The 20,420-nt window shown below is 39.8% G+C and overlaps 1 protein-coding gene across 1 annotated transcript in view; it reads left to right on the top strand.

The window, feature by feature from the left end:
- Positions 1 to 15,477, top strand: part of SPAG17 (sperm associated antigen 17) — an 86,681-nt gene extending 71,204 nt beyond the window's left edge. The window contains exons 33-47 of the mRNA XM_064702783.1: positions 39 to 169; positions 1,725 to 1,852; positions 2,204 to 2,383; positions 4,016 to 4,123; positions 5,535 to 5,580; positions 7,087 to 7,183; positions 7,624 to 7,671; positions 8,991 to 9,093; positions 9,638 to 9,734; positions 10,598 to 10,693; positions 10,823 to 10,968; positions 11,404 to 11,570; positions 12,433 to 12,493; positions 13,624 to 13,777; positions 14,909 to 15,477. Of these exons, the coding sequence (XP_064558853.1) occupies positions 39 to 169; positions 1,725 to 1,852; positions 2,204 to 2,383; positions 4,016 to 4,123; positions 5,535 to 5,580; positions 7,087 to 7,183; positions 7,624 to 7,671; positions 8,991 to 9,093; positions 9,638 to 9,734; positions 10,598 to 10,693; positions 10,823 to 10,968; positions 11,404 to 11,570; positions 12,433 to 12,493; positions 13,624 to 13,777; positions 14,909 to 15,036 (1,690 nt within the window). The 3' untranslated portion in view covers positions 15,037 to 15,477. The remainder of the gene's footprint in view (positions 1 to 38; positions 170 to 1,724; positions 1,853 to 2,203; positions 2,384 to 4,015; positions 4,124 to 5,534; positions 5,581 to 7,086; positions 7,184 to 7,623; positions 7,672 to 8,990; positions 9,094 to 9,637; positions 9,735 to 10,597; positions 10,694 to 10,822; positions 10,969 to 11,403; positions 11,571 to 12,432; positions 12,494 to 13,623; positions 13,778 to 14,908) is intronic.
- Positions 15,478 to 20,420: the final 4,943 nt, after the last annotated feature.

The following is a 20,420-nucleotide window of genomic DNA, read 5'->3' as shown; positions in this document are numbered from 1 at the left end:
CTCTTCATAGAGCTCCGTGTGTGTGTTTGGCTGTGCAGGTTTTTCATCATCTCTGAGGATGGTTCTGGAACGGAGCTCCTGCGAACAAAGGATGTACGCGAGTATATGGCTGAGGCCTGCAGTGATCCTGCCACTGCAGTCTTGCAGGATCCTGTACAAGAACAGCCAGGTAGAAAATGTTTCTTCTCTGACAGGCTACTAATAGAAAGAACTGAAAAGTTTCAAAACTCTTATTTGGGCAGGAAATGTTTTTACCCTTGTAAATAAGGATCCATGCCTTCTAGGAGTGGAAGAAATGAGTTTGGGGGAAAACTCTGAGAAACAGAGAATTAACTGAAGGACACTGTTAAGGGATAAGTGAACTAACAAATGGCATATCTTTATCCACTTTCAGTCACACAAATAAAAGCAATTGCCAACTAAATATATTCTTTGTGTTTATCATTTAAAAAACTTGAATGTATCACAGTCTCCATTAATTATGTAGCAATGAGGAGAGTGATGCCCTGTTGTTGACCTTTAGGCTGTCTTTTGGAAAGGATACATATTAAAAAGCTGAAAAAATGTGACTGGAATAGCCAATACTACATGGTAACAACCACATTGTAGTAGCAATGCAAGAAATTATATCCTGGAATTGTTGCTTGTTGTAAAGGTAATTGGATCTGCTGTGTTTCTATAAAAGACACTGTAGCAACAGGTAGTTGCTAACAAAAAAAAAATCTTTAAAAAGAGGAAAGTATGGTTCCCCTGAATATGAGGGGATGATGACAGAAATTTGCTTCAAGCCATAATGTCCTAAGACAAATTTCTCATAGATTTATGTCATAAGCATATGACATAAAACAGGTTTCCCACTTACTACTCTTATAAAGTGTGGCACATTTTTAAATGTACTTTTATTCACAAAAATGACTGCAGAAACCAAATGAAGTCATTCTGCCATGGGAAAAAAGAAAAAAGAAGGGACATGGAGGGAGCCAGAAAAATGCAGAAGGTGAAAAAATCAGAAAGATGGAGAGCATACATACCCAGTCAAAATCTCAGTAAAAAAATTTTACTTACAGCCAGCAATCATTTGTAATAGTAGCACATCTGACTTCCTGCTCTACCTTTCACAATACTGGGTCTATTTGTCTTTACAGCAAAGTTTCACAATTTTGTATCATTATGACAAAGTACCTCAGTGGTGATACCCATTTTGAAGGTCGCCTGTGGGATAGATCACAGTAGATTAAGTTTTTGGGTTGGGCTGGAAAAAATATTTTGAAGAACATCAAAATTTATGCAAACAATACAAATAAATAATCTCCAATGGAATCCATCCAGTGATCAGGGCATGAAGTATAATACACAATGAAGAATTATGCATGTTCTGAATATGTTCTACTACTTCTGAGATTAGTATTCAGTACACATGGGTCAATGCTGTGCTCTTCCTTGTTTGGGCTACTCCCCACAACTATACAACTGAGCTGTTAACCAAGAATCAAAGCAAGTAGCATAAGCAAGTTATTGTTACAAATGGGCTGAATAATCTGAACTTGTACCACTATTCTATAATCAACACAGTGATCTGATATTATCTGTAGCCATGGATGCAAGGACTTTTATGTGTTAGCAATAAGATGTTTTTTCGATAGGTAGTTTTTTTCTGTAGGTCTGAGACACTTTTTTGTTTTTTAATTTGAACTGGTTCTTAGCAAAATTTGTCTTTAAACCAGGTGTTTTAAGTATTACTGTCCTCCGGCCTATGGCTGAATCATCCCCCTGGGTAATGAAGAAAGAACCAGAGAGTATTGTTCCTCCATATCTACAGCCAGAGACTCCGAAAGAATCTTCTCCTCCTGAGGTATAATTGTTTCAAAACTGTCTTTTCATGTTAAAGCAAGAGATGTTTGTCTCTGTGGGGAAATGAAGCTCTAAACAGTAAGAATGTTAAATTCAGTTTATTAAGCAGACAGAGCAAATGGTAGGCTGTGTCAGGAAATGTATGGTCCCATTCTTTTACACTTAGTGAGAGGATAAAGCAATTTTAAGGGGAGTTTGTCTTATCAAATGAATATGTTTTAGCATAGATAAATTGTTCCCAGGAATCTACTGGCTTTATTGTCTAGGTCTATGACACGCCTTTCCACTGAGACATATTGCCAATAGGTGCATTTTTGGGTTTTGCTCTTTTTGTTTGCTCCTCTCTGTTCAGAAGGAGATCAAAGGTCCCCTAGTGAGAAGGTATGCCTGGAGGGGTCTCAGCATCGGAGAAGCTCGTGTGTCCTTGCCAGCCCCCGTGCGAAAATGTCCCAAAAAACTGCAGATCCGCCAGCTATTCCAGTATAAGCCACTCTGTGATGAACTAAGAGAAAAACTGCATCTTTCCCTCAAGGTAGTTCAACCACATTTATTCATTCTTCCAGTAAGCAAAAGAGAACAAACAAGTAGATGAATTGGGTGTGATAACTGTGAAGTATATACCTGAGAAATATCGACTATGCTTGAAGAACAATTATTTCATACATAGGTGCTGTAAGTGTTTTTCTGAAAAAGTTCAATTGTTTCATTTACCTCTTATGAAACCTAGCTTTCTGAGCAAATACACGAGATCCAATCCAGCATACATGACCGACAGTACTCTAACATATGATTTCCTTGCTGTCAATATTGATATCTCTTACTTCACTTTTATTTTGCTTAGGGTTTGTTTTCCTTCAAAAAACCTTAGGAATTTAAATCTATAAAGCTGAACAAGAATTTCTAGCTCACCATAATTCTGCAAGTAACTTGGTCACTGAGACACTGAGACACACTCTGGTTTTGGTTATATATTTTTTTCATAAATCAATGTAGAACATTTCCAGATTTCAGTCTGAGTTTGTTACTCTATCCATGTCTAGGAAATAGCTGTGTAGCCTTCTGACAAGGTTTGTGGTCATCCCTCATTAGTGACTTGCTCATAGCAGGGTACAAGCTAGACCTCCTGTGCCAGTGTTCTGAGATGGTGTCCAAAGGTGAGCAGCTTTGCCCTTCTCAGTGTTAGTGTAAAACATTCCTTTATTTAATTCATATTGTGAAGATGCTCTTAGAAGAGATTTTAGAGTCAAAACCCCATTATTACTTAGGAATTAGAGAAGAACAAAATATATGTGTCCTGTAATTTATTCATTTAAGCTATTTTGATAATGGCATTGCAGACTGAATTTGTAAGTTAACAGCATATGACATGTGTGAAGGTAGTAATATATTGTAGCCATTTATATAATTTTTTTTTTACCCACATTACATTTCAAAGAAAACATGCTTGCAATAGAAAAACACTGACAGCTGGCCAGCCCAGATATGTTTGGGATATTCAAGTCTATCAGAATGAAATGTTACCAGTTTTTCAGTCTATAAATATATTAAAATTATTCTTTAATTTGCATACTGATCTTTTAAAGGGAAACAGTGTAAGAAAAGTTCCACACCAAAATGGCAAGGGAAGTCTATTCATCACCCAGATATATTGTTGATTTTTAGAGAAAGTTGAATGCTGTTTATTACACTGGGAAGGAAGAACTGCAATTACTAGCACTGAAAAAACAGTTGCAACAATTGCATAAATGTGCAATGAAAATAATCTCATTGCTCATAAATCAATATTTAATTAATTCCTTTTTTTTCCAGAATGAAGTGTCTTAAATCTTTAGCCTCACCTTCACTTTGTCAGAGCAAAATCAAGATTTAAGGAAAATATTCTTCCTTTCTCCTATAAGATTAAAGAGATATAAACAAGTGAAAAAGAACTGTTGTGGGAAACATTTGTTTCTACAAACCTGTCTGTTAGTAAAGTTCTGTACTGCATGTAGCTTTCTGGCAGAGTGGTGTGTTCAAAACCCTTTTTTCTATCCAACTGATTTAAAGAGATGTGGGAAAAGAAATGTGCTTCTTTTCTGTAGCAGCTGGAACAATTATGTCAATGTAAATATCTATTTTAAGCCTACATCTGCATCTTTATTCTTCCTTTTCATTGTTCCACCAGGAATATATAGAGAACATCTTAAAGCAGGAAAATGAGCTGGAAGAGATTAATGTGAAAGAACCAAGAACAGAAGAGGAAAAGGAGAATGCTGCAAGTCTCCTTGAACAGGTTACAGTGAGAAAATCAAATTTTTTTTAAGTATTTCTTTCAACAAAACCCTTGTATTGCATTGGAAGTGTGCGGCTTGAAGCACATTATCCATTCATAAACCAGCAAATGTCAGAGCAGCACAGAGCCAGTTCTGGTGTAGATTAATGGTAAAGCAGAGCCACAGTTAGCCTTCAGCTGGTCTGAATTCAGCTGGGCACTGCTGCCATTTGGGGAAGAAATGCTCAAAACAGTTCAAGAGTTCTACTGAATGATATGTTCCCAAACACACAGACCAAAATTACTTTCCAGTAATTTACTTTTTTTAATATCCCCCAACATCAGGGTGAAAATGTTTCCAGTCTGTTGTCATTGCACATGGGAGACTTCTATTTCAACCACAGCCACCTCCATAGTAAGAATTTAAACCCTGCTTTTGGGATAATACAAAAACAGTCTGGAGGAATACTGTTATTACTGCTGAGCAGCATTTTGTTTTTTTAAACATAATCTGTGAATTTTCATGGATAATTAGAGCACAAAAAGAAAAAGGAGAGGAATAGGTAATGGGAAAGGTGGGTAAATAGAAGAGGATCACAGCTTTTCTGGAAAAAGGGACAGAGAAATGATCTGTCAGTAATTCCATCTGCATCTATCCTCTAGGCAGACATTTACTTACTTCAATGAGGCCCAGGTGCTGAACCTCACATGCTGCTCAGATCCAGTGAACTTGTCTAGTGACTAATTATTGTTGATTGTCCTGGCTACCTTCAGCACCTTCATTTCCAGTTACAGATTTCACATTGGACAACTCTTTTGTTTGCAGCAGTCTCAGTGAGCACCTGCTGTGACCCAGGAATCAGTGTCACATTGCTCCCAAGTCTCCAATAGCTCTGTTACAACCCAGACTGCCTGGTCAGGAGCTCTACTTTCCAGTTAACTGCTTCAGAGACAGCATGAGAATAAAGGAAACACTTTAGAGCCTCTTAACCCTCATTCACTTTACTGTAAGCCAGCCACATGAGACCTCCTCAGTAACAAAGCCTGCAAATTCCTGAACACATTTCCCATTTAACTTGTTGGGAGTCTAATTTTAATACAATATAGGTACATCTTTTTCAGATTTTTTTGCCAAAGGATTTCAATTTGATTAGGAATTAGCTTAGTTGACCTAATAAAAAGTGACCATATAAAATAAAAAGCTATCTATGCAGTGGGTCATCAAGAAGGAGTCAAATACCTGTTTAGAACAGGGAAATTGTACTTCCTTTTTTCCCAGCGTATGTTTTCTGACACACTGAAATACCTGACAATGTGACTACAAGAGTGGGGATAACAAGATAGCACTTGTTTATAATATAAATCCTCTGAATAAGATGTTGTTGTGAATTTTATTTCTCATGTAGTCACAGTTATTCCTACTTCATTGCAGTCCTTCCCTGACTGGAAAAAGTCAACTGAAAAGCTCAGTGATAAAGGTAATAAAAATTTGAATACCTGTACTTTTAAAATTAAATATATATAATATTTTTAATTAAAAAATATCATAATAAGTTTAAAAGTATTGTACTATTATTTTTAAAGAGGCAATATAAAGGTGAATTCATCTATGTACTATGCACATGCTTCTGTGTAACTCTCACAGATGATTAGGACCTCTTAGCATCAATGATCCAGTACGTCTGAAAAATAATTCCTGGTTTTAGGCATGTGTATTTGACATTTTCATGTAGTGAATTTTCTTAGCTGTAAGAGCCATGACAATACTTGGCTATTTTTATGCAAGTAACAACTTTTCAGACAAGTTTTTCAAAGCAACTAAGTAAATCCTAGTCATTTATTACACTTCAAAATCTAATCTCAAACCGTCACATCACATTTGTACATCAAGATGTACAAATAAAAGTTATCTCTTATAAAAACCCATCACCCTTTTCTGTAGAAAAATTCATTACATTCTATCCCCTTGTGATGCTCATCTTTAAAGTGTTCTTTTCCTTGTCAAGAATATTTCTACTTGTCAAAAACGCCATACTGTGCAAAATAAACAGAAACTGCTGCAACAAATTCTTGCTGAACAGCTTCCTCTTAAATGGAGGTGCAATTTTAATGTGGTGTTGCTAATGAAGAAGATAGTGGGAAAGAAAAGCTCTTAGAAACAGGTAAAAATAGAAAAAGCTGAAAAATAAAATCATGTTTTATGGTGAAGAAGGTGACCAAAAAAACCCCCACATTTTGAAGTTTGAACTCATGTAATTCCCAGAACACTAAGAGATATTGTCATAGTCTAATAGGATCATATCTCTCAAATACTCACATCTCCTAAACTTCGCCACAGAAAATTGTTTTTAGACAAGGAAATTTCTTTGGACCCATGATTTAGCTTCAAGGTATAAAGTAAACAACACACTTTATAAAATATGTCAGAGGACAGGACAACTCTTTAATAGAGCTGGTCACAATATTAAATGTGGAAAGGCTGGCATTTCTCCATTTTATATATTGAACTAGCAGTTCCTTCCATGAGAATGTTGATTATGGCTGCTTCACAACCTCAATTAAGCACAAGCAAGCTTAAGCAATCTAAATGTAATAAGGGTCCCTGAAAGCCCACATTATTTTCTTCAGCTGTAGGTAAAGACCTCAGAGCACCCCAGTTAGAGAGTGGCTGAATGTCAGCAACTTTTCCTATTCACAGCTATTTGTATCTTGAAAGAACGGAAAAATATGTCAGGAAATACAGGGTGGGAGTGTGAACCTAATCTGCTTCTTCTCCTTTCAATACTGAATTCAACTTCTTATCTGTTAATTCTCTGATCTTGATTTTGGAATGAAGTTCTTTCTGCCTTTTCCCTCACAGTAACAAAGATTCTGTTAGGTTTCCATAAAGTGGCAGAAGGATGCATTTAAAAATATCCTTTGATTTTTTTTCATAACCCTGTGCAGCAGAGCAAGCCCATTCATCAATGCCCTTCCCCTTGCAGCCCGTGTGAGCCAGCTGTATGAGCAGGCAGTGGCTCCTCCTGCCCAGGATCACACTCGGAAGGCAAGCACTGCACAGAGACAGGACCAGCAGGACAGGTAGGACAGAGCAGCAAGCACTGGTGCAAATGGAAATGACACAAAGGGTGGAGCCAAGCGCACTGTGCTTTACTGACTGTCATTAAGGGCTGGAATCTAGATCCCTAGATACATACGGCAACGTTTTACTGTCTTGTCCTGTGATTATTTTGTCCCTCTATGGCTCTCTTTCCATATCTGAAAGATAATTCAAAGTTTGTTGGAAAAGGACTTTGCATATTTCTTGGATTGAATGATCTAATAAAAATGCAGATATAAGCAAACATTTTTGTGCAAACCATACGAGTCTGAGTTAGAAGCCACCTGAAGTGTTTACATAACATACTCTCACAAAAAGCATTTTCTTTCCAGGGTTATCTTGTAAATATTTTTGTATTTATAGAAGACTACTAGTTTTCTCATTCCCACTACTCTCTCTTTTTTTCTTCTGGGTGATTCAGTCCGGATGGAGTAACATCCAAGTGGAAAAGCAAACTGGAAGAGACCTGGTAATAATATTAGTAGGATCAAGTTATTTTATGAGCCAGCTTAATCTGCTTTGGTAAAGAATGTTACTGATTTCACCAGGTCTTGGGTGATGGTGCAATGGCTTGCTTGCAAATAATGGGGTACTTTCTGCTCAACAGAAATGCTGTAAAAGTGGTTTGAGTCTCTTTTGTCTTTTTTTTTTCCCAAAACCCAGCAGCATTACTGTTAACTTGCACGATGCAAACCAAGGCTGAAGTCGGAAGCCCTTTGTTTTGTTTTCAGCTTCTGCCACTAGTGTAGAATATACTGTATATTAATATTTTCAAATGCTGACGCTTTAGGTTAAGATTCAGGTATTCCACAAATAAAAGCTGATTTTTTCAAATAGAACCCCAGACCATCTCACATGGTGGTGCTTCAAAGCTTCTCTAGGCAAAACTGTCCCAGCTCTCTCAGCCTGTACTCACATGAGAGGTCTTCCAAACCCTTAATCATCTTTGTGGCCCTTTTGTGCACCAGACAGGTCAAAAGTGGACACAGCACTCCATGTGAGGCTTTCCATATTGCTTCTTAATTATTTCTGATTTGCATGAGATAAAAAAGCCTTTTAGAATTTCAGAGTTACATTTTCGTATAGCATTTCACACTGTTTTGGATCCTATTAAAAAATAATTTCAATATATAAATCTGAGCAGTCAGCACCCAAGAACATCATGTGCAATTCTGGCTCTAAAACCAGTGTTTAAACTCTCCGTATGATTAAGACTGATCATTTTATAGCTGATATTAGACCCTGCTGCAAGTCAGTGAAATTCTAATAGTGTAAAACTGGGCTATATCAAGCTGAAAACATGACTGATCTTTACTCTGGTCAGCCTTACCTTCAGAAGTTTGAACAGCTTTTTCTGTATCCACAGAGCCGTGAAGTCTTTCTGTGATAAGATAATGAAATTAGATGAGTTTTGTGTTCAAAATTTTAGCAATGTATCTGGAATACCAATTCTTAGCTTGAAGTGTTTGTTGGAAGGTTGGAAAGACACCAGTGGCAGTCCCAGACATGTTCCATGAGGTTAAGAGAAATGGAGTATGTTCTGAGGAGGAGCTCCTCATAGCAGGCAGCTTGTTGTCTGTCTGCATTCTGACCAGTCAATTCTTAATCCACCTCCAAGAAAATTGCCAATTACAAGAATATTACTTCATGTGATGAACCACACAAGAAAATGCCACTTGCCTTTACCAAATCCACTTTTTGATGCACAATACTGAAAAACAAGTTGAACTCAGTTATAATGCTTTTTTTCTTTCTTTTCCTTACCAACAATGTGAAAAACATCCCTAGGAAAGAACTGGATAAACAGAAAGCTTTATTCGCAGCACTGATAAATGATATTTATGCTCCGTATTTTGAATCTGAATTTGGCAAAACCTTCTACCAACAAAAGGTAATGCAGCTGAAAACTGGATGAAGTCTGTTAGGCCAACTAGTATCTCCCATGCTCCCAAAGACAATTTGGGGTTTTTATCTCAACAAACCATTACAAAAGACAACCATGGCAGATGAAGATGGTATATGTTCACTGATAACAAACTCTATAAAATTCCTTACATAAGCTCTGGAGAGAGCCTGATTCAGGGCAAAGCTCAACCTCAGGATTTTTTTACTTACCCCTCAAACCCCTCTCCTTGCTTATTAGAAAGGGAATAAGTAAAACAAACACTCCTAATTTAGAGATGATCTTGGGGGCTTTTCTACTGGTAAATGATGTAAGTGCATAAAGCATACTCAGAAATGTAGGTTGTAATCTGATGTAACTATTTCTACCACTTTTATAGTCACCACTTTGTTTCTGCTTATTTGTTTCCTTTGCATTCCTTTTTTAAAAATTTTTTCATTTATTTTTCTGCAAGGGGAGAAGGGTGTTTGCTGTCTGGTTTTCCTAGGTGTTTAGTTGCAAAACCTAAGCCCTCTTTCTTCCTTTTCTCCAGTTTCCTGATTTGGAAGCAATGTCTAAGGAACTTCCTCCACTTCAAAAAGAAACAAGTGAGACCTGGCCTCTGAGGCTGATAAGAGAACCCAGTGGAGGTAATCGACTGTCTGGCATCAGTTTTGTATCTTCTTCAGGAGGAAGAAGCCCTTGCAGACATCATTGAATGTGGAAGAACCATCAGCTTTGGATGCTAAGCTGAAGAATTATGCTATGAATGAGAATTGGATAGATGAAAAATGCTCAAGAAACTTGAATGGAATAAATAATAGTTAGGGGTGGGTGAACAAGAACCAAGGAGCCAAGTTTAGAAAATAACTAGTATGACTGTAGGAAAAATATGGGAGATTTATTTCTGAAACTCAGTGGTAAGAGGGAACTGGTGCAAAAGCAATATGGACTAGGAAACATGCAGGCTAAAGATAGACTGGAGGACATAGGAGGAAGACAGTGACTCTATGACAGGAAGCAGGGAAAGAGGGATCATTATCTCAGCTTCAGCTTTTCAGATCTGAGAGGAATATTTCAGTTCTGTTTAAAAAGCAGCCTAACAAGTTACTGAAATTATACAGTGAGATTAAAAGTCATACACAGCAAAGATTCATATCAGGCAAATAGTCCTCTGTGGGACTTTATCAGACCCCCACTACTTCCCATATTTCCTCATTTTCAATCACCATTAGACCTGTGCAGGATTTTCTTTTAGTCCTTTATGGTTTATAGTTCAGTTAGCCAGAGAACAAGAAATTACTAATCACACAATAGGCATTTTAGAGATCCCTGTGGCCCAGTAGAGCAAAACATTGCATGCAGATTTTCCCAGCCTTTCATGGTTATGTAGCAGCTTTCCAAGACTATGTAAATTAAAGTGCTAAAGACTGATGTTGTTTTTCACATGTTTATGAAAAAGATTTTGATCATAAAAAACACTTGACTCAGTGTTCCATTATTTTCCCTTTAGCAGCTGAATTTCTTGATACAAGTGAATCATCCCTTTCATCTGGCCTTCCCCTGCAGTATCCATCCAAAGAAGATGATGGTTCCAGCAGCACAAGAGGTACACCTGCCTTCCAGAATGTAGTTGGAGCAGCTCGCTATCTTTTTATAACTTCTGACATAATATTTGCAATATGAATTTCAATCCATCTGTCACTTTTTCATGCTTTTGGAAATCTTTCCCTTCCAGACAAGACTGAGGGGGCAGAAGAGACAGCCTTTCAACAGAAAGTTCCAAGTCTGATGGTGGATGTTACAGGACAGACAAGAAAAGAGAGAGTAATATTACCATCATGCCTTCAGGGGAAAAAACCAACCACCATACCAAATAAAAAGGTAAAAAATAACATCTTTCTTGTCAATATTCATATCATCTGAGTCATCTCTTTTCCATAAAATCTTCACCCTGGAGCAATGCTGGAAGGTATTTTGAATCTATTTACTATAACATGGCTGTTGCAATTTATATATGTTTATTGGCAATTCCAGAAGTACCTTTCCTCTCAGCTGCTAGGAAAAACTCATTCTGCATCAGGCACTTACTTGAAAGCTCTGTTTCCAAAAGAGCAGATCTTCCCCCATTTTCCCTGAGACACCTCAAGGATAAATTTCCAGACAGTATTTGAAGTGCTGCTTCAGTTTTTACTCAATTAGGATGTATTTTTGTAATTCTTCAGGGTGAGTGAACAGAGGTTAAATATAGGTTAAGTAATTCTCTACCTGACTTAATGGCCACCAACTTTCTCTTTGTCTCATATTTTGTTTGCAAAGATAGAAGATCCTGCTTCAGGAAAGGTCAGCACATCTTCTCTTGCAACAAGACAGGATCTTACCAAATTCCATCTCATCCCACCCAGGGTGGTATTTGGAGTGCTAAAGGAAGGCTGCATTTATGCAACCATTGTAATCATGAAGAATGTTGGTGTGAACTTCTCAAGGTTAGTTTGAATTCTTAGTACCCTGGTTTTTATGTCTCCAAATAGATCCTGACAAAAATTAAGTACAGTTTCTCTGGACCTACCACTCAGAGAAAGCACAGGAATTCTCACAGCCACTTCATAGGTCTGCCAGAGCTTTCCATAAGATGGAGCCATATCCTAGGAATGCCTCTTCTACTGCCTTTGCTTTAACAGCTTCTGGTGCAAGGGCATGCTGGTAAGGGGGGAATGAAATCTGCAGGATCAGTTCCAGAGCAATGCATAAGTAAAGGTCATACCTGATCTAATGATCTTGAAAAAAAAATCTGAGCAGTAGGAAGTTGCATTCACAAAAAGACTGAGTCTCAGATGTGAAACAATCAGTAAGAAATGAGGAAGCAAAACTTCTGCTTTAGTTGGTACAATTTAATTAAAGATTATTTGCACAAAATTCATAGCAGTATCATGCTTCCTGCAATAGAATCACATCAAAGGACATGAAATAAAGATTGTTATGAACTTTTGGGTCTGCAACACACAGGTGTTTGCCAAGAAGCTGTTTGTACTTCAGCTACCTTTGAATGTGCAGATTTAAAATGGTGCTGTTTCATATTCTCTTATAAGGACCGGGCAATGTTAACAAGCTCTTTGGAGGCTTACTTTGGCCCATTCATCTGCTCCTTTGGGGTTTTTTTGTTAGAAACCTGAGCCTTGGCAAGAAGCCCAGGAATTGCTGTAGTCCAACTTGTACATTATGATGGAAAGGATGAGCTAAGAAATTCTGCTGTCATTTAAAAAAGCAAAGGAAGAGCAGGCAGCCTTGATGAGATTTCTCCTGCCTGAAACAGTTTCTGGCAAACTGATTCTCTTCTCTTTCTGACAGGTTTCGGGTGAAGCAGCCTCCTCCATACACAGGACTGAGAGTGATGTACACACCAGGACCTGTAGGTTGCACAGGAGAGCTTTTGGGTTTTTTCCTAGACCCAGCTGGCCCTCAGGCTAGCTAGGGCACCTTTCTGGGACAGCAGCTATCTGGGAATAGAGCTGCCAGGGTACAGTTTTGTTTAAGGTTACTTGAAGGGATGCTGTCTTCCACCGTCCCTCTGCCACCTTCAGCTAAGTGTTCCTAGCACTCGAGTCTCGGCCTGTGCCTGAATGCAGAGTGATAAAAATGTTAAGTTCAGTGGAAAGCAGCAGGTCAAGCAGTGAAGTAATAGAGAGTTTTTTCAAAGCAAACAGGACTACTCTACCACTGCCTCTGAGTTTTGCCTTCTGCTTAGGGTGTTTGTTATATCTGCTCTGTCTTATGCCTAGACTTAACTTCCTGCCCTCAGGATTTGACCCTAGTAAACTATTGCCCCAATCCTTTCTTGTCCTGCTTCCAACTGTTCTCCACCTTAAGTTTTTTATCTAGCAAAGCACCATAGCATATTATCTCACTAAGTAGGAAGCTTTCATTCTTTCTGCTTTTGTTCAGTCTGTCTTTTTACCTACACACTATCTCTGAATAAATAGTGCTGGCCACAGCATCCATGTAATACCAGGCAATATCTTGCCAATGCATGGAATCAAGAAGCAATGAATTGTGCAGAGGCAGTGCCAGAATGCAAATCAAACCTCCTAGTCCAGAGCCTTAGCCACAACCCAGTACTTGAAATCATTGGATAGTGTGGGTTGGAAGGGATCTTTAAAGGCCCCAATTGAGAAAGAAGGATGGTGTAGAGGACTGTGTCAAAGACCTTACAGAAATCCATCTAGATAGCTGGAATACTTTCCATTCTTTTCTTTTCTCCTCACATCTGCCCCTTTTGTACCTCCCTACCTTTATGTTCTTTTCAGAATAGATAGAATATTTTATTTTATTTCATTTGGAAGGGACCTACCATGGCCCTCTAGTCCAACTGACTGACCACTTCAGGGTTAGCCAAAAATTAAAGCATAGCATTAAAGACACTGTCCAAATGCCTCTAACACTGACATGCTTGGGGCATCAGTCTCCAGCTCCAAGGACTCCTGAAGGGGACCATGTATGAAACTTGCACCTTACTTGTGAGTCATTCTCTGTCTCTCCCAGGTGGCTGCAGGCTTGCAGGCTGAACTGGAGATAGAGATTTTTGCCATGCTGATTGGAGGGAAAGACACTGGTGGCCTTGAAGAAGTTTCCCATAATATTGAAATAGTAACAGAAACTGAAACTCTTCTCCTGCCTGTGAAAGCAAATATCCTTTGTTGTCTTATTTCTCACACACACCTCATCGCATCGACCCTGGGGATCATCTTCCTGCTGGGAGCCTCAAGCATTGTTTCCAGTGTAGGCTGTTGCAGCAGTAAGCTTTACTGTCCTTTTCAGAAATACACAAATGGGTGTTTTCAAATGCACAACAAACGAATAATTTAAGATTCTGATGCCAAACGCATTTTACATCAGAATAACGTGGTTTGAAAAGTGGGGAAAGGAAGAAGAGCAACTCGGAAAAATGTTGCTTGTAAAACCAAATGAAAATAATAGGAACTCTTTCCCACCACCCCTCATGAAGATACTTTATTATGCTTTTTGAATCTATGGTTGCATCTGGTGGTAAACCTCATGAGTGACAAAATGATGTATCATCCAGATACTGAACAGGCAAATGCGACAATCCCTGCAGCAGCAAAGATGCAAGCACAGAATTGCATGAATGCTGCCAGAAATGAGCCTGTGTGGGTTCAGTGGGCTTTTCAATTGTTTAACTCATGACAGCAGTACAGTAAAAGAGCCAAGTCAGTAGCTATTATTTCTATTTCCCTTGTGCTTCAGGTGAAGTTGTTTGACATTTAATCAAATTTACACTTAGAAGTCTGGGAGAAGTGGTCCTCTGGAAACCTATAAAAGAAATAGCAAGGCAAGCTACATCCAAACATGCCAGAAATGTTCATTCAGAGTAAGGACCACCCTTACCAAAGAAAGGAGAACTTCAGGATACTCTAAACCTGACCAGGGTAACAGCAACTCCTCTGAGGCTTTATATGCTCTAGATGTGACATTGAAACTCCGCAAATTTACTTGCATTGACCCAAAGAAACCTTTCATACCTATAATTGCAGATCTAGACAGCACCAGTGGCATAGCAGCAAAAGCAGCTGCTGTTCTGTACCCACTCACCCAGTCCTCAGACACAGTTGCAGACCAGCCTCCAAAACATGTGCCCTTCCCCCATACTTTAGCTGATCCTTTAACCTTTGAGCTGAGGACACTAGTCCAGATTCAAGATGTTTCACAACCTTAGTTCCAGAATTCATTCCTACCTCCACAGGTTATTTTACTTAAATAAACATACCAAAATGGTTAGATCCTTAACGTGATATTCCACCTGTTCTAGCCAGTGACATTTATCAGCATCGCCCCGAAGGATTCCCCCAAGGAGGGATGGCAGCAGGAGTCCAGGAAGTTCCTCCAAGCCCCAGGCCACGGTTTCGGATTACACTCCCACGAAAGCTTTATAGTTAGTGTAAGCATTGGATGCAGTGACACCAGCTGTAAATTAAAGTACACTTGTTTTACCTATTCTGCACTTAAGCAGCAGCATCCTGAACAAAGCTCATGCAAATGATGCACACTGACTTGGTTACTGTGACAAGAGAAGGGAAACACTGGATGACATTAACCAAAGCACTCGCTACAAGGGGACTGCAGGTTGTTACAACTGCTCAGCTCAGCAGAAGCACTCACAGCAAAGCCTCCTCAGTCCTGTCCCAAATCCTTCACTTACTGTCTCCACATTAAATAAATCCTTGAACTTCCTGGCAGCTGGATTTATGACAGTTAAACCCTAATAAATCAGCCTCTCTTTAACATATTTCACTATCTGTAACCAAGTCTTACTGGTGACCCATTGACACACAGCAAGTCTAATAAGGGACAGGAGTCTTACAGATAGGGCAGCCTCAATGTGACAAGTGCAAATACACACAACTCTGCACACACAGTTTTATACAGCACATTTCTGTAGCCTTACAGATTCAGTCTACAAGAAGAATCACAGAATATCCTGAGTTGGAAGGGACTCACAAAGATCAGGTCCAGCTCTGCACAGGACATCCTGAGAGTCACATCATGTGTCTGAGAGCATTGTCCAAACACTTCTTGAACCCTGTCAGGCTGGGTGCTCTGATCACTTCCCTGGGGAGCCTGTTCCAGTGCCCAACCACCCTCTGGGTGAAGAACCTTCTCCTGATATCCTAACTCACTCTTCCCTGACACAACTTCAGGCCATTGCCTTGGGTCCTGTCACTGGTCACCGAGAGATCAGTGCCTGCCCCTCCTCTTCCCCTTGTGAGGATGTTGCAGACTGCAATGAGCTCTCCCCTCTGTCTCCTGCAGGCTGAACAGACCAAGTGCCCTCAGCCACTTTTCACACTTCCCCTCAAGGCCCTTCACCATCTTTGTAGCTCTCCTTTGGGTGCTTTATAAGAGTGTCTTAGAAGGGTTAAGTCTTCCCAGACAACAAGAAAGCCTTACTGGGAATTTTTCACAAAGCAGCAGTCAACATGTTTAACATTAGGCTGGTGTTCACCTCACCCCCATGAGCTCAGGTTTTGCAACACAATTGATGGTGACAGCTGATACACAGGGAACCCTATGGATGCCTCTCCTCAGCTGAACAGTCCCTGTTTGCTTCATATGTGTAACACTGACATCATCTTTTTCTTTCAACATAAACATCTGTAAGCCTGCTTTGTTGTCCAACCAATCAGCAAAGAAATTCCAGCTGTATCTCATTCCTCTCCTCTGGAGAAAAAGAAAAGTGACCACATCAGTCAGTTCTCAAAAACTTCACAGACATGTACCTCTGACTGCTGCATCTGCTCTAGGACTGCCCAGTAGACATCAAGTATAGCTTTTTTTTCTGTTTAAATATCTTCTTACCTTTTCCAGTGTGGAATTCTATCCCCAAAGTAACACACAATTATAGTCTAGAAAAACAGCTAGTTTAATGCCTTCCACCTTAGGGATTTACCACCTGCAGCTCATCATGAAGGGAGTTTAGACAAACTTCTGTCACTCCATGTTGAAACCTAAGAGAAATCCTCACCCAATCAGTTCACATTTTAGTGAGACACCCCCAGTCCCAAGAGAAGTTCTGATCAGGGCCATCTTCCATGACAAAGCACAGAGGGAGAGAAATTAATTACACAGTATTCTCCTCTCACATGTCTAATCCAGCTAATCAAAGCTGCTGCCACCACAGCCAAACCTCCCTTTTCTTCTGACAGTGTCCTTTTGTGAATTGATTGACAATTCCTACTGAAGCTGGCTGCAGCCATCCCACGCTACCCAACCCACGCTACCCAAACAACTGTGCCCAATGCCTCTTTGAACATTCCTCCCCTCAAAGTCTCCTGGACTCAAAACCATATCCCTCTCAGACATACCAAGGAGCTCTTGATTGATTGGTTTAGTCTCACAAAACACGGAACACCAACACTCCTGGGTTAAATCCAGGTTAAATATTGGTTAAATAGTCTTGTTCAGCCATCCAGAACAGAAACAGTTGAGTCACTGCAGAGGCACCCTGAGAACTTTCTAAGTTTCCATCACCTTTCCCAGGTGGTTATCACCAGAGCCAGTGATTCTCTCTACTGAGACCTAGGAACCTCTCTGCAATATTAAACTTGATCACAAATTTGCCACACCTAGCAGACACCAAAAAGCAAAAATCACTGATCAAGCATCACCTGACCAAACTTAGTCCTATCTCATTAATTTCCTTAGTTATTTCACAACAATATTTGAAACATTTCAAAAATATTCTTTTAACATGCTCAGAATTAAATACCACACAGGAAGCTGCCCATTAAAGTCTTTAGTATTCCTAAGCAGACTGTCCATCCTGAATGTGTGGTTGTGATTTTTGTACCATTCAATTTGTGCAATAAAAGCAAGCCCCTAATCTACTTGAAGCCTGTGTAAGAACTCCATCTCATATTATTTGTTCCCTTCCAACAGCAAAAGGCCAATCTGAAGCCAGTCTGTAGCAATCACACGACACTTGCAGAATGCTCACACAACACTTGCAGAGAATCTGGACATAATTATTAGGTTTGGTTCAACAACTGTACAGAGGTGGAGCTGGGATTTCTTCTTACTTTTTCTTCCTTCCATTCATGTTAATTTTCTGTCCTCTTCACTACAGGTTAAGATCAACATGAGGATAAGCAACACTGAAATACCTAGATTTTAGTTCAACCTTATGGAAACATCCAGTGTAGTTTTTCCATTTGTTTAATCAGATTAAATGAGAATAAATATTTTGCCTTTTCCCTGTTAATGATAAAGGTAGTCCAGAAGTTGCACAATCTCCTGATGTGGCTGTGTGAAATGTAAATAATGGAAAGACTGCTGTATTTCAACCCTACTACAGAGCAGTGCTGCATGGTTCCCACAAAGTTTGTTTTTAAAAGGGATTAGGTTTCTAATAACCTGTGCTGATGCACCTGAAATCTTTTTCAAGTACTGGGAATGCAGCAGGTTTCAACACAGTCAACTGTGATTCTTCAGGAGCTGGTGACCTGCTCTGGTCTTCTAATTCCTAAGTTTCTGTTTGCTTTCACAATCATAGGCTTGCCTTTCTGTGTGCTCACCTACCTTTAATAAGCTGCACATACCAGATGGGTGGTGTGAGTACACAAAGTTGCACTTGACAACAAGGGACCCTTACACCCTCCTGTTCACAGTGACACATGAGCACCTTCAAATGTTCACATGCTCATCTCTCTTCACAGTGAGAGACTGAGCCACTTGGAGATGGTCTTTTGCCCTTGATCCCACCTACACAGCAATTGCTAAAAGAAAGGTCACAGGCTATTTCTGAGGCACCATATTTGTGTGTCCAAGTGCAGCTCTGCTTCTGGTTTATGAATTCATTTCTCACAAGGTCCTTTCCTGTGCTTCATCCTTTTTCCAACATGTGACATGCTGAGAGAGAGATGGGGAATTTTCCTTGATACATGCAGATGATTTTTTGTCACAACACTTCACAGTGACTGAGAATCCCATGACTGGCCATTAACAGCAGCTTTCACCAGTGTGAAACATGAATGCCAGTTCTGAACCATCACATCCACACTGTTAAGTGAGATATGTATTCTAATAATAGAGATTTATGCTTGCCCTGTACTTGAAAGTGCTTTCCTGCTCAGGTTTGTAAATCTAGGGAATTTCACCCAAGAAAGGGCAAATTGTCCTAAGGATATTAGAATTCCTATCAGAGGACTGTTGGCACAGGACAGACCTCTTCCATTTAAAGCACATGCTGGCCTCTGTCAGTAGCCACCCAAGTACTGCATTAGTACAGACCCACCACAAGTGATGAAAATCAGAGAACCAGAGGGAAACTTCAAGAAGGCAGCCTGTGTCAGCAGCTAGGGAGAGACAACTTTTCAACACCTAAAAGATGTTTTCTCCAAGGATTCTTCCCTAACACCAGTGACAGCAGAGACAAAAGTGTAGGAATTCCACCTCTTCCAACTCAGATCAGAGGATATCTGAGTCATTATAAGATGACTCTGCATCCCAAGCTACTCTTCTGTATCACCATTTACATACTTTCCATCAGTCCCTGAGTTCACGTGCCCATAGCCATGAATTTTTCTTCCAGGCCTCCCAGGGGATCATCAAACAGCAGTTCATAATACAGCATCCATAACATCTGTTTCCCTGACATTAAGGTAAACAGAGGCACAGCCAGCCTTCCCCTTTTGGTGCCCAGTTTTGGCCTCTCTGTCCTCAGTCACCTCAGCTGAGGGTGCACTGTGGTGTCACAAGCCAGCTCTCCATCTGTAACACTTGTTTTTCCAGCGGGCTGGCCCATTTCAGCAGCAGGTAATGTGGATAACAGATGTCAACTGACTTTACCAACAAAATGTATCATCCTACAGTGTCTCCTCTTCCTCCAAGTAATCCCTCTTAGGAGGGTCTATTTTGGGAGTAGCAAAGGAAAAGAACAGAATAAAATGAAATAGAACAGCCTAAGTCAGGATAGAGAGACGTCTGAATGCAGCTGTTTCCAGATGCCTCTATAATTCTAATTTCATATTTGTCCAGATATGGATGAAACTTGTGATTCAAGTGAAACAACTGGCAGAGCTGTATGAAGGCTGCCATTTTTACAGAGTGAGAACCACCTGGAAACGGAGCACAATGTGCTCCTGTGAATCACTCAGACTCTGAAGAGGCAAGTGAACAACCATCCCCTGACAAAGTCACTTATGAACAGCCAAGGTATGGTTGTTACACCTGAGGTGCTGCCTGGAGAATGACCAGCTGAACTGCTGGCCTTTTGCATAATTGCTAGTAATAGACAACCTGAGACAAAGACAGCAGTCAGCCACAACTGGGATGCGACTAAAAATCCACATGAAACTGAAGTCAGAAGTTCAGCTTTGAATACCCAAGTCAGACATGTGAGCCCGACACTCAGCAAAGTATCTGGAAGCAGCCCCCACCACATCCCCCAAACCAGTGAGACTTGGCAATTGGTAAAAAAACACAGCACGTGCTATAAATTAATAACAACAGCAGCAGAGACTTGTTCACTCCATTCTGCCCCACTACCCCCACTGTGAAAATAAATCATTTTATCTGACACAGGACAAGTACAACATTGCAACCAATCAGTGCAATTTCTAAAGCCTGGAGCAAGTAAAAGGCAAACAATCCAGGCTTCTCACACTTGTCTGCCAGCTCTCCAGAAAAACACAATCTGGGATGGCAGGCCTTTCATTTGCTCCCACTGATTTTATTCTCTGTAAAAAAATCCTTTGAAAACAGACACACAGGCCAAAGCAACTGAGGATTTACAAAGGAAATACCAGGACAAAAGACTATGAACA

This window comes from Zonotrichia leucophrys, chromosome 1 (assembly GCF_028769735.1).
Source record: "Zonotrichia leucophrys gambelii isolate GWCS_2022_RI chromosome 1, RI_Zleu_2.0, whole genome shotgun sequence".
Lineage (NCBI taxonomy): Eukaryota > Metazoa > Chordata > Aves > Passeriformes > Passerellidae > Zonotrichia > Zonotrichia leucophrys.
This window is presented reverse-complemented; position numbering and strand designations above follow the sequence as displayed.